This window comes from Stigmatopora nigra, chromosome 21 (assembly GCF_051989575.1).
Source record: "Stigmatopora nigra isolate UIUO_SnigA chromosome 21, RoL_Snig_1.1, whole genome shotgun sequence".
NCBI classification, from domain to species: Eukaryota; Metazoa; Chordata; class Actinopteri; order Syngnathiformes; family Syngnathidae; genus Stigmatopora; species Stigmatopora nigra.
Genome location: NC_135528.1, coordinates 1,915,001 through 1,929,225, shown reverse-complemented (window position 1 = coordinate 1,929,225; position 14,225 = coordinate 1,915,001). Strand labels below are relative to the sequence as shown.

Genomic DNA, 14,225 nt, shown 5'->3' with positions numbered 1-14,225 from the left:
GATTGCTACCTCATCACACTCCTTTGTGATGTTATTTTGGCAGATTTCAAGGCAATACAATTATTTAGAATGAATGAATAATTATATTATTACAAATTGATTTGTCTCTGCGGATTATATTTGTAGTTTTTTTCAATTGTTTTAGGTGCATTACTGACACAGTTGTCAGGGGAAATCAATTGGATAGCTGTTTAGTGTAGATACGATAGCTTGAAGCCAAATGAATGTATCGAAGTATTGTTTGCATTCCTTCCATTTAGTCATTTTTTGGGTGTTAGCAGCCTAGCATGCCAATCAGATTAAAACCTGGAGCAGCTATTTTCTATATTTATCGGTAATACAAACAACTGGTTCTTTGTTTGTTTTAGAGGAATTGCATTTGGAAAATGTAATATTCAGTACTGTGCATTGTCTGGCCAAAGGCTTCAAATATGACTATTTTTCAACTGTGGTTAATATAAAACTAATTGAAGTAAAATTATATTATTTTAATTGAGCTGTAACTCCAAAGTGAGTGGGGATATTTATGTATATATATATGGATTTATATAGATAGTGTCATTTTTAACCTAATCTCTGTGTTCCTGTGATGTATGTCAACAAATAGCTGTCTTTGGCGTCTGTAAAGTTTGCGCAGTCATCCGTGTGCCAAGAGAGACTTTTAATTCCCTCTTTGTCGCTTTATTATTAGATGTATGCGTGTGTAGGTCTGTACTTGTCTCCTTTCTTGACTGGCTCCATATCAAAGTGGAACATTGGGACAAGCTATCACTTGTTGAACCTGAGAGGCTGTGTGAAAGGGTCATCTTATTATAGCTGTTAAGCTTCTATAATTGTACCCACTTCGCTAGGAGGATGTAAAGTTTTTTCTCGAGGCAAATGTTGTGACTCAAGTGTGGCAGTTGCCTTACTTGAATGGGATTATCATGCCGTAACCATTAGTCTAATTAGGATAACTTGGCAAAAGTTGAAGTCTTTAAATAGTTAGCAGCATTACTGTATAATTAGTGGATAATGGACAGTAAAATGTTTAATTTACATTAATTTTTCTGAATAGCAATGGTTGGTAACACTTGTTTACAAAAAATGGTAACCAACATCAATGCAATTAAGGTTTTTTTTTAAACAAACATTTTAGGAATTTTTAAATTGAAACAATTAGATTTTATATGGACTTGTTTTTTTTCTTCAAGAGGTCCACTCATACAGTTAGTCATGTCCAAACTCACTATAGTCACAACATTGAAATAATGATTGTGGATATTACAGCAACATACAATGACATCATTTTTTTGTGACACAATCCCACTTCTTCTGGTGTAGTCTGACCCATTTAGTTATGTATTTTAATGTTTTGCATAGATCTGCTTTGTGATCATTCCTGAAAGGTTTGTGCGGGTGAACATTCCATGGTTTAGCCTTCTTCAGTGAGGAATTTAACGGATGCAACCTAGGCTAATCCCTCTCTTACACCAAGAGGCTTTGTTGGGTATGTGAGCAATAAGGCTTCTGTTCACCGGTCACATCTACCAAGCATCTATAAGCACTGGGATAAAATTGTTGCTACATTTTATTCATGGAAGAAAAATTTCAATCATTAAAATTAATTTACTAAATGTCGCAATAAATAGAAGGGAAATACCTAAAATCTATTTATTTGGCATTTTGTGGTCTAACAGAACCGAGTCTCTCTTCAAATTGTTTGCGTAACTCAATGTGACTTGTGCACCTGTTGAAAGATATTTTGGTGCAGTTGTTGTGATGAACCAGCTTGAGCTGGGTAGTTTTTAAGATACTATTTTTGACATTTTTTTTATTTTTTTTTTAGGACAATTAGAAGGATATTGTTTGAGGGCTAACCAAAGACTGCTACTTAAATGTTTGTTCTTAGCATTGTTTTGTATTGGTTGTTATCTTGGGGTTTAGGGTTAGGCCGTTAAGGGGTACCAAAACTTATGGAAAGTTGGATCTTTCTGATTTGTTCCAGTCAGCATTTGTTTTGTGTCTTTCCTAGAAGTGGCTTGTCAATATACACTTTTATACCCAGTTTTATTATGCTATTTCAGTGACTAGTATTTTTATTTATTTTTTTCATTTTGGCGGTATGAATTGCACGCTTATTTAAGTGACAAATTTGCACATGGTAATTCTGGAATTGGCTATGGATGACTGTTTTTTCTAAGGTATACACACTTTGAGGACATTACCCCCATTCTTTGTGGACATTACATTTCACTATTCATAACTAGCCGCATGTTAACTAAAGTGCTAGCGTTTCCAGTGTCAGTCCAAACATAAAGTAAGACTTATTCTTAAGAATAACATTTTTGCAGTCTTTAACCTTGATCTATTCCCATTAGTAATTCATAAATGAAAAGCATGTATTATTTAATTTAATATAAAGGTTTTAATGATTCCTTTTTTCCCTTAATTCCCAAGGAAAGTTTAGTTCCCAAACAGATAAAACTTTTTCACTCTTGAGGTTCATCTGTAAAAATGAAATCGCTTTGGTTGAGATATTTTTTCATACATTAGTTGTAATTATTAAATAAAAATTTTATTTATTTGTTATAATTATATCCGTTGGTGGTGTACATCACATCCTTGCACAATTGAAACCTGTATATTTAGTTAATTCTAAATATATATAATATAAAATAATACTAGATCTGGACAGTGCCTATTTTTTATGAGGAGGTTATATATCTTCACTCTTTGTATACCTGCATGTGTGTGGTTTAGTTTTCAGTGGTGTGCTACTAATTTGTACAGCCAAGTACAAAGTGACATTCCTTTTTTTCCTGAAGTACTACAGGGAAATGAAAAGTAGAAAAACAAATCAAGCTATGCTTTTGAAATTTACTGATATGTCACAGATGTATCTTGCAATCTCATTCTATCATTTGTGCCCTCACTTCCTCTCCACCAGGACCACTTGTTCATCCGAACTCCGTCCCAAATTATCTGGACAGTGAGAAGGCAGCTGAGAGACGGCCTTCCAAAGTTGGGGTCAGTAGAGAAAGCAGCAGTGTCGACTTCAGCAAGGTAACCTTGCCATAGTACTGAGCACAGGCAGTCTATCATGATGGTAGCAACCATCACTACCTGTCTGAACTTCTACTGGAATTGTGCTGAAAATTCCTCCAAAAGGAGGGTCATCACAATTCATCTTTCAGGCACAGTAAATCACCATTCTGCAAATGTTTTGCTTTGCATGTTCACAATTTCTGTTCCTCCCCCACTAAATTGGAAAGCTTGCTTTGCAAGCTGCCATGAATGTGCCAAACCACCCATTATGTCTTCCCAAAACAAGGTGCGTTTTTTTGTGTCATAGACGAAGGCATTAACTATCATTTCGTCTAAGAGATATTTAACTGCCATTGCAGAAAAACCATCACAGGTTTGGACAATCTTTGCTCAGTACTCTGTAGGTGTCAATCCACAACCTAATAAAGGAAAAAAGTTGGGGTTCTAAATATTTCAGTAAGCTCTGTATTTATTTACAATACTAAAACTGCATATTTAATCAAATCATATATTATATATATTGACATATAAAGTTTCTCCAGAAAACTCCAGCAATAGAAAAGTCCACCTTTGGGCTACCATTAATTAAGAAAGTTTCTGTTCCGCTTATCCTCAAAATGTTGGCGAGGCCACTGAGCCCACTCGTCCGCTGAATTAGTTGTCAGCCAATAACAGGGCACAAGGAGATGAATAACTATACATGTTCATACCTAGGGACAATTCCAATTTTTCGAGAAGCTTACCATGCATGTTTTTGGAATGTGGGAGGAAACTGGAGAACCTGGCGAAAACCCACGTAGGCACAGGGAGAACATGCAAACTCCATACGGCAAGGTTGGAACCCACCACAGTTTGAACCCTATCAGAACTGGGATTCAGACTCTCACACCATGCCACCAATGCCCACTGTGTTTTTGAAAATTGAAGATGTTGCAGTCTTCCCTCGCATTTTGTCCATAATTTAGACCAGACATCGATGCGGTAATCGAATGAAGCTGACGGCGTCCTCTCGGTGCTCTGCTTATCTACAGCCCCATTTTTCTTGTTAGGTGTTGAGTTAAGTGGCAGTTGTCCTACAATTCGCCATTTTTCTTCTGCGCTGCGTTTCCGCTTGCATGTTTCAGCGGGAATTTTGACATCTTTTGGACCTTTTTTAATTTGGATATTTAATATAAAATACTGGGATAGATTGAAGCCGCGTATGTTGAAACTGCAAAGTGATAAAATTACGAAAATGACAAAAATACAAAGTAAACAAATTAAGTTGTTTTCACTTAACCCAAATCTTAGTGAATCTTAAAATATTCCATTGGTTGTCAATGTTAAAGTAGAATAAACTACCTTTAAAAAAAATGCCAACATGGGTTAGATCAGATCACTCAGAAGCTGGAGGAGGGTGGTTTGCTCTTTGATTTCAACATTTTGTTTTTAATTATCCTAACCCTAACCCTAACCCTAATAATATACAGTGCATTAATAAACCGTATGGTTTATATGTTGTACATCCTATCTTAAACCGTAAACTTAAATGTCAATTGGTTTTATCCTCAAAATTACCCAATATGTTACAAAGTCAAATTATTCAACATTATTTTCCCAACTTTTTTCTTTATTTCTTTTGGGTTGTCTTGTAAATGTTTATCTATGTCTATCTTTTGCCATCAAAACACTTTCGCAACCTTCCACTCTCCTTAACATTGCCAAGACGTTCCTCGTATTTTACTATTCTTCTGATTTGCATATATTCTTGTTCTTATTCAGTTGTATCTTTTTTGTTTTTAGGTCGATATGAATTTCATGAAGAAGATTCCCCCTGGTGCTGAAGCTTCTAATGTTTTGGTGGGGGAAGTTGATTTCTTGGAGAAACCTATAATTGCATTTGTTCGACTGTCCCCTGCAGTTCTCATCACAGGCCTTACTGAGGTTCCAGTTCCCACAAGGTACTTTGTTCTTTCAAGATGAATTATATGTTAGAAAATGACCTCAGCAGTGAATGCCTCCTCACTATACAGTGAACCCGTGGGACAACATGACCAGTGAACTTTTCCCGCAGCTAATTAGCTTCTAGCGCAGCGTCTTATAAGTATTAGAAAACATGACAGACATTTTCATCACTGAATACTCATTTTTGTGACCCAATGTTAACCTTTCTATGCTGCACTCAAGTGGTCTTAAAACTGTATATCTAATACAAAGGTTGTCTTAGGGTTGTAGTTGAGGTTTAGAGTCTAGTTGCCATCTGTAAGAGCTAACTATCCTTTCAATCACAACAACTTAAACCTTATATAATCATAACTCCGTCATCTTACTGCCAAGGAATGTCCACAGGCTTCTTTGTATCCTCACACTTTGATATTACTTCTATTTCTTTTGTTCCAATCCTTGTCACCTCATATCGAAACTATAGTAGCACTCTTCTCTTTTGACTTTTTTCTATTTCTTTTTACCTGTTTTATCTCTTGTTCATTTATATCAGGTGCTTTTAACGGTGCATTAAAATGTTATTATTATTATTAGTAGTAGTATTATTATATTAGTATTATTAGTATTATTATTGTTATTGTTGTTATCATTAGCTGGTAAAAATTGAAAGGCTTATGTAAAAATTGGCGTTTTTTTTTAATGTTGTGTTTTGTCTAAGGTTTCTATTCCTGCTTTTGGGTCCTCATGGAAAGGGTCCTCAGTACCATGAGATTGGCAGATCCATGGCCACTCTTATGACAGATGAGGTACTATAAACAAAGCTTTCATTCAATGCCTTTATCATTTTAATTTTGGATTCTCTCATTCCTCACAATGTAGTTTTTATGCTAATTTAATTCTATTGTGGTGGGTGGATGAATGCATTTTAATTAGCTTCACTCCCCTAATATACACCAATGAGCATGTGTTTAGAACTCACCATGCATCTATTTTAATCGTCTAGATTTTCCATGACGTGGCTTACAAAGCCAAAGACCGAGCTGATCTCCTCTCTGGAATTGATGAGTTTCTTGATCAGGTGACAGTGCTCCCTCCTGGAGAGTGGGATCCTACTATCCGTATTGACCCACCTAAAAACGTCCCATCTCAGGTTTGTTTCACTTTTGGCTTGCTGAATAAAATACTAAAGCTCTGATTTTGTAAACATTTTATTCCTGCAAAAAAATATGCACACACCTGATTATGAATTTTTGCATGTATTTGGGCAATATAGTTGCAATTCATTTTGCACATTTGCCTCCATGATCAGATATTTCTTCTAAAATTACTTTTCAGGTCAAGATGCAAATGGTTGTTTTTTTATTGTTATTCATCAAACACGAGATGTAGCAGTGGCAGATTTTAGCCCTTTAAATAATTCTTTGAAAGGGAGTTGTAAACGGATACCAGTGTGCCGTTTTTTTAACAAGGAGTAGGCCTGGATCAGTGCCTTCACTGTTTTCTATGGTATTCTTTATGTCCTGGAAATGTAAGCATTCTTCTTCTCACTGATACCTTTGAGTAATGTGATCTCTACAACCCTTGGCTTACTGAGTTTTGACTATAAAAATGTCAGCACTCTAAATGGTGGATAGGTAAATTGAGGGAATCGTATTTAACAAGAGTAATTCTGATTGGTTATCTCTGAACACATTGCATATCCTCATATAAATGGTATAGTCATGCAATCAGATTACCGTTGGTCCCAATTTTTTTCATATTTTTTACATTGAATTAGCATAAATACCTTCCATGATCTTTAATACTACCCACTAAACATTAATAATATAAATATCAGTGGCAGGCCGTGAATTTAACACCTTTTGGATAGCACCGTTGCTTGTAAGTTGTCTGGCAGTGCGTTGGGTCGCATTGTTGCTTCAATTAGGCAAGTTACATTTAGGAATGTAGTAGGAAACCAAAGTAACTGGGGAAAACCCACGTAAGCCCAGAGAGAACATGCAAACTCCACACACTGAGAACCCACCTGGGATCAAAACCTTGACCCCAGAACTGTGAGGTCATTGTTGATGTCGGTCAGTTCTTAATCTTATCCGAGCTTTGAGGTGCTTAAAGTGTTTTCGTTTTCGTCAAAATTAGTGCAGCCTTTTCAATCTTGCCTTACCTAAAATGAGAAAAGATGTTATTATGATTAAAAAAAAATGCTGTTGTGCTTGGGCCTTATTTCCCATCGTGGTGATCGTCCAGTCCGGACTGCACAGAATGCGGTTAAAGCGGTACTCGCGGTACCGGCTCAGCATCATTTTATAACCACTGTTATTGTATGGTAATTGACTTTGTATGACCCTGTGGTTGTGACTATGCATCTTAATTTGCAGCTCAAGAGGAAGAGGCCATCCCATCCTAATGGCACTGCATCCCCAGCGGGAGAACTGGAAAAAAAAAATGACGAACATGTGGGACCAGAGCTACAGAGGACTGGAAGGTACTAAATAGTAATCTTATTTTGTGGCACTACAAAAATCAACATAATTTCAATATCTAGGTTTTTTTCTTCCACGTTGATTTTCTCCAGTGTTTTTTAACTTCCATTTTTTTTTAAATTTTCCCATCTAACCTGTTGTCTTTAAAAGAAATGATAGTAACAAATGATTTACTCACTGACTGGGACTTGAATAGCCAATACCATGTCTTAAAATGCACAGTTAATTCTCATTTCACGGTGTACTCCAAATACAACACATTGAATGTGCCACTGATTATACTAATGCAACCAGAGTGGGTTCTGGATTGGTTCACAATAATTACAGACCACTGAAATAGGTTATCTATAGCTCCATCCATATTTTGTATTGTCTTTGAACCTCATTAGGTTTGCATGCATGCTCGTGCCTATGACGAAAAGCAGTCTTCTGGCAAACCATTAAGACCTCAGCGAAATCGAAGTCATCATTTGATCTACCATTTGCGTTTTTAATAATGTGGTAATAATGCACATTATAGAAATCCAATGCACGTACTGGAAAAACAACTAAATAAAATACTACTGTTCCGTTTTTTAAATATCGTAACCATTGTAAAAAAAGATTAAATAGCATTTATAAAATTATAGAGGACATGAAACATTGAGTCAGTAGGCCAGTAACCTTTACCACTGACATTTATGTGTCACTGTGACTGATTCTTTAGCGCCAGAGCAAGGCATACAGAAGCACAGTGTATATAATATACACAACCTGTGCACTTATATATTTATACTTTAGCTCTCCTTTTCACCATTTCCATAAAAGGCTCACGGCAAGAATGACCCATTGAGGGCTTACATGTAAATACTGGGAAAAAAAGGAAAACATTATATTTAATAAGAAATTGCTATACAGATTTGAAATTACAAATCAATTAGCATTTTTGTGTGGAAATAAAAACATCTAAACCTTTCTTCCACAACTGAAGTTATCCTTAAAATAAACTCCTACTTTAATCAAATGTTAATTTGTTAATCATATTTAATCTCCTCTCTCAGGATATTTGGTGGTCTCATACTGGATGTCAAGCGCAAGGCCCCATTTTACTGGAGTGACATCAGAGACTCCTTTAATCTCCAATGTCTAGCATCTATTCTCTTTCTCTATTGTGCCTGTATGTCTCCTGTCATTACATTTGGAGGTCTCCTTGGGGAGGCGACCAAAGGCAACATAGTAAGTTTCACATATTGTTCCTCAATTTACATTTATTTTCACAATGATATTGGATTTATATTAATATTTTGATTTTGCTAGTCATTATAATCACTCTGTCATGTTTAATGATTTATTCATGGGCTCTATTCACCTCATTAGTTTTAGATTGTCAGGCTTTTGTTCCGTTCATGCTGCTGAAGCCACTGAGCATGACTGTGCTTTTACAACAAGATTTTTACTTCTCACATAGTTTTTTTTATGCATCTCTCTCTGTAAATGTCAGGTTGGGAGTTTTTGATTTGCATTGGTTTGTGATTATTCAGTTCAGTTGCTTGGTGTATGGCGGCCTTAAGTCAACTGTGTCATGTGGAAGGCTAGCAGCATGGGAACATTTGGACAGCTTGTCTAGACACTGACACTGTCAATGAAATCGACACTTTGTTTTGGCAGGGTTCTTTTCTTTCGGTCTAACCTTGCAACTTTCATTGATTGCCACATTTTCATTCCAAACTCCTTTCTTTTATCCATACAGAGTGCCATCGAGTCTCTTTTTGGGGCATCTTTGACTGGAGTAACATATTCCCTATTTGCTGGCCAACCCCTCACTATTCTTGGCAGCACAGGACCTGTTTTAGTGTTTGAGAAGATTCTTTTCAAGTTCTGCGCGTAAGTTAAAATATTTTCCTTGTGACAATTCAACTTCATTGCTATGATGGACTGAATAAATAACAATCTTTTTTTAAATAAAATTTTTGTTCCCACTCCAGTGATTATGGGCTGTCCTACCTATCGCTCCGAACAAGCATTGGTCTATGGACGGCCTTCCTGTGTATTGTCCTAGTTGCTACAGATGCTAGCTCCCTGGTCTGCTACATCACCCGCTTCACTGAAGAAGCCTTTGCTGCACTCATCTGCATCATCTTTATTTATGAGGCTCTTGAGAAGCTCTTCCACCTCGGAGAACATTATCCTATTAACAGCAACAACATGTTAGACAACCTTACATCATATTCGTAAGTATTGTTTTCCTTTTTCTAGTATTAACGACTTTGTGTCGTGGTTAAAACATGTTTGGTTTAAGGCTAAAGATCCCGGTGATAATATGAAATCAAAAAATTAAAAACATTTCTATGTCTCTACCAGCCCAATTATACACGATGTGCAATATTCATAGAGTATGATGTGGTACTAAGGAAAAATAGAGAAAATGTATAGTGGAAACGACAAATGACTCTGATGGATGTCCAATCCATTTTGATTTGAAGGGGCATTTGCACCTTAACTTGAGTTTATTAATTGTCTGACTCAAATTCAAACTTTCTGTTGTCAGTTCTTGATTCTTCCCACCTACCTATGTGGAGTTTGCATGTTCTCCTCGTACCTGTGTGGGTTTTCTACGGCTATTTCGTTTTTTCCCCATATCCCCCCAAAACATGCTCGGTAGGCTGGTTGAACTTAGTAAATTAGCCCGAGCTATGAGTGCACGTGTGTGGGTGAATGATGGTTCGTCTCATTGTGCCATGCGATTGGCTGGCATCCAATTCAGGACATCCCAAAATTTCTACTGCGAATAGTTTTCTGGGATAGACTTCTGCACCCCCGTGACCCTTGTGAGCATAAGTGGTACCAAGAAAGCATGAATGAATTTCTCCTGCCCCCAGGTGTCAGTGCGTTAAGCCTTCTAATGCCTCAGCTGAGCTGCTCCAGAAGTGGAACCACACAGGATACAGTCCAGACTCCATACCCTGGAGTAGCCTCAATGTTTCGGTAAGGCTGCCACACACAGTGCCCCCCATGTTTTACCAATTTAATTACAGCAGTGGTCGTATGCAAATATACACAAAATATTTAACATTGCTAAAATTACTACACACTTTGTTTTCTGTAGATGTGTAAAATGCTCGAAGGGGAGTTTATTGGCACAGCCTGTAGCGACCATGGGCCGTATATTCCAGATGTTCTCTTCTGGTCCATCATCCTCTTCTTTACCACCTTTTTCTTGTCATCTTTCCTGAAGCAGTTTAAAACTGAGCGATACTTCCCCACCAAGGTTGGTCATACAGTAGTTGCATTGAACCATTTCATAGCCTAATTTAAAGCAGTGTTGATGTTGCACATGGGATTTTAACATTATCTCAATTGCTCTCAGTTCATTTTCCTGTTATTTCCTATATTAACAGTTTTCTTCACTAAAAGTGCAAATGTTTCATGCTGCCAGCCACTTGCTGTTTCCTCTTAATTTCCTCTTTTGTATCAGTGTCTTATTTATTTTTAAAGACCAAATACTACTTCATGTCTGCTTGTGGCATAGTAAGAAATATTCCATCACTTGCCAGACCTTAACAATAATCAAAATTTGCAATTTAGATTGAAAGAGGGTTTATTTAATTTTCAAATGACAAACAATGACTGTTATTTTTGTTGTTTTCCCAGGTGCGATCCACAATAAGTGATTTTGCTGTCTTTATAACTATTATGATAATGGTGTTGGTGGACTACTTAATGGGGATCCCATCACCAAAGCTAAACGTCCCTGACCGATTTGAGGTAGGCAGCTTTTTCTGTCTATTATACCCATAGATTCTCACATTACTCACTAAGCAATGAGGCAAAGGAAGGAATCATTACATAGCCTAAATTCAGCACACCTTTTTTTCTTTCTCCTACACAGCCTACTTCAAAGAACAGAGGATGGCTAATGGACCCATTAGGGGAGAACCCCTGGTGGACACTGTTGGTGGCAGCCCTTCCTGCCTTGCTGTGCACAATCCTTATCTTTATGGATCAACAGATCACAGCTGTTATTATCAACCGCAAGGAGCACAAGCTCAAGGTCAGTCCCAAAATTGTCATAACAGTCATGCTAGATCTGTGGTGACTCACAGAAAAATCATGAAAGCAAATTTGCTGCTCAATTAGGTGAAACCTTAAAGTAAAAGCAAATACCTGTTATATTTGTACTAAATGGTTATTGAGTAAGTGTTGTTGGTTTAAACAACCACATTTACTAGTCATTTGAATGTAAACACACTTGTATGTAAATGTACCTTTACATACATACAGTTTGAGTACAAAGTCCCTGCCCTGCTGTATAAGCGTTCTAAGCTCATTAAGGTATTTTGAAACAACGTTTAAATAGATTACTGTAATCCTATAAACAAACACCAAAACAAAAGATGCATGGCAAATAAGAAAAGATGAAGTAAAAGTACTTGATTTATAGTTGAAGCCCTAAAAAGCTTTCTTACATCCTCAAATTACTCAAATTGAGGAACACCCACGATTTTCCTGCTGTTCAAATGGCCTAAATATTCATTCAATCGTTGCCCCATTCCTTGCAGTTCAAATGGGTTGGACATTAAATGCTCCTCAGGCATGGTCATTTGATATCTGTCGCTGTCAATGGCAGTTTGAGTTAAATCTGTTGGACTTATTTATAGACAAGAAAGGAATATTTCACAATACACACTCTTTGAACTTGCTGATGATCTGTATGTCCACAATCATTTTCTAACTTCGTCTGTATGATTAAAGTGTTCTCCTGATGGTCAGCTGAAGAAAAATAAATGGTTCCTGAAGCAATATTGGCACATATTACAGTTTGATTTTATATACGGCATGGCAGCCTCTCAGTTCATGGAGATGCAAAACACGCTCGACTGGACACTAAAACCTGTTATTCCAGCAGCTTCTTATTCTTGGCAGATCTGCTTTTTGGTGATTTTCGGTTGAATCTTCGCCCTCATGATCAATTTTCTCTCAGCAGCAGGCTATAGCTTGTGTTTTCTTCCTGACCGTGGCAATGACAAAACAGTGCCATGTACTTTATACTTACAAACAATTGTTTGCACTGTTGCTCTTGGGACCTGCAGCTGCTCTGAAATGGCTTTAAGTGACTTTCTTGACTTGTTCAAGTCAAGGATTCGCCTTTTCAGATCCATGCTGAGCTCCTTTGACTTTCCCATTGTCGCATTTGTGGGCGTTTGAATCCAATATGCCCTATTTAAATGGCCTCAGAGAAGTCACCAGCTGTAGTCACTCATAATCACTCACATGAAGTTAAGAGGCCATGCTGTGAAGCTCATTTCACTGACACAACTTTCTAAGTCAAATATTAGCACTGCTGTATGTATATTTTTGACCCAGCAGATTTGATCACTTTTTCTGTTAACCCATAATATGGTCATAAAATAACCAAACTTCATCAATGTTTTTGTGACATCGAAGTATCTGTTCCAATCACAGAAAAGTCAGAGTTGTACAAATAACTGGAAACTCAAGAGAGCCATGACATTATGTTCTTCACAAGTGTATGTAAATTTTTGACCACAACTGTACATCCATTTATTTTTCTTCATATGAGGACCAAGGGTTTGCTTTGTTGGCTGTATCAATATGACCTGACAACTTTTCTCCTTGACCAACCAACAGAAAGGCTGTGGCTATCACCTGGACTTGTTCATTGTGTCAATAATGCTTGGCGTCTGCTCCATAATGGGCCTGCCATGGTTCGTGGCTGCAACTGTGCTTTCCATTTCGCACGTTAACAGCCTCAAAGTGGAATCTGGCTGCTCCGCTCCTGGAGAACAGCCCAAGTTTCTAGGTATCAGAGAACAGCGGGTTACTGGATTCATGATCTTCATCCTTATGGGTTGTTCTGTTTTCATGACATCTGCACTCAAGGTGAGAAAACACAAACTAATGGTTCCCTTTATCCAATGCTTGATAACCTTTATACTCTTTACAGTTCATTCCTATGCCAGTGCTGTATGGAGTCTTCCTCTACATGGGCGTCTCCTCTCTCAAAGGCATCCAAGTGAGTCATTTATAATTTTATAAAATGCTCATAATAAGAATACTGAAAAATTCCTTCTCTGATTTGTTTATTTTATTTGCGCCACAGTTCTTTGACAGAATTAAGCTGTTTGGCATGCCTGCAAAGCACCAGCCCGATCTCATTTACTTGCGCTACGTGCCACTATGGAAAGTCCATATCTTCACCCTGGTACAGCTTACTTGTCTGATACTGCTCTGGGTCATCAAGGCCTCTGCTGCAGCAGTTGTCTTCCCCATGATGGTAACAAAGCCACAATCAAATTATCTATTTCAGCTAGATTGTTTTTTTTCTTTTACAAAGTATTATCATAATTACTGTTTCTCCTTATGTGTTAATTCTTTACAGGTTCTAGCACTGGTGTTTATCCGAAAGCTTCTTGACTTCTTTTTCACAAATAGAGAGTTAAGCTGGCTAGATGATTTAATGCCAGAAAGCAAGAAGAAAAAGGAAGATGACAAGAAGAAAAAAGCACGTGCAAAGCTGGTATGTATTCCCATTTTGTTCACATTTGCCTCCATGTTGTTTGTACACGACTGAGTAGAAGTCGCACTAGCCCCAAAATGAACAATGCATAGTTGTTGGAATTTTACTTGATATAATCCAAAACAAACAGCAGACATGCCATCTTGAAAAGCATTTAAAATAAAATTAAAATAACCATGAAAATAAGAATATTGGCAACCGTCTGAATATATTGAAAAAAAAAGTTTAAAACAAAGTAATTTTTATCATAAGTTCTTCTTAGGTGTTATTATAAA

The 14,225-nt window shown here is 37.1% G+C and overlaps 2 protein-coding genes across 4 annotated transcripts in view; one reads left to right on the top strand and one right to left on the bottom strand.

The window, feature by feature from the left end:
- Positions 1 to 14,225, bottom strand: part of samd12 (sterile alpha motif domain containing 12) — a 303,220-nt gene that overhangs the window by 209,050 nt on the left and 79,945 nt on the right. The gene's annotated exons all lie outside the window — the stretch shown is intronic.
- LOC144214875 (sodium bicarbonate cotransporter 3-like) overlaps positions 1 to 14,225 on the top strand; it is a 34,012-nt gene that overhangs the window by 13,650 nt on the left and 6,137 nt on the right. For 2 of the 3 annotated variants that reach the window (XM_077743593.1, XM_077743590.1), the window contains 16 exons: positions 2,930 to 3,045; positions 4,810 to 4,967; positions 5,669 to 5,756; positions 5,954 to 6,100; positions 7,329 to 7,435; positions 8,474 to 8,648; positions 9,163 to 9,296; positions 9,398 to 9,643; positions 10,292 to 10,397; positions 10,519 to 10,680; positions 11,064 to 11,177; positions 11,302 to 11,463; positions 13,062 to 13,313; positions 13,378 to 13,446; positions 13,534 to 13,707; positions 13,813 to 13,950. In XM_077743593.1, coding sequence (XP_077599719.1) covers positions 2,930 to 3,045; positions 4,810 to 4,967; positions 5,669 to 5,756; positions 5,954 to 6,100; positions 7,329 to 7,435; positions 8,474 to 8,648; positions 9,163 to 9,296; positions 9,398 to 9,643; positions 10,292 to 10,397; positions 10,519 to 10,680; positions 11,064 to 11,177; positions 11,302 to 11,463; positions 13,062 to 13,313; positions 13,378 to 13,446; positions 13,534 to 13,707; positions 13,813 to 13,950 — 2,348 coding nt within the window. The remainder of the gene's footprint in view (positions 1 to 2,929; positions 3,046 to 4,809; positions 4,968 to 5,668; positions 5,757 to 5,953; positions 6,101 to 7,328; positions 7,436 to 8,473; positions 8,649 to 9,162; positions 9,297 to 9,397; positions 9,644 to 10,291; positions 10,398 to 10,518; positions 10,681 to 11,063; positions 11,178 to 11,301; positions 11,464 to 13,061; positions 13,314 to 13,377; positions 13,447 to 13,533; positions 13,708 to 13,812; positions 13,951 to 14,225) is intronic. The other variant, XM_077743591.1, reaches the window with a different exon arrangement.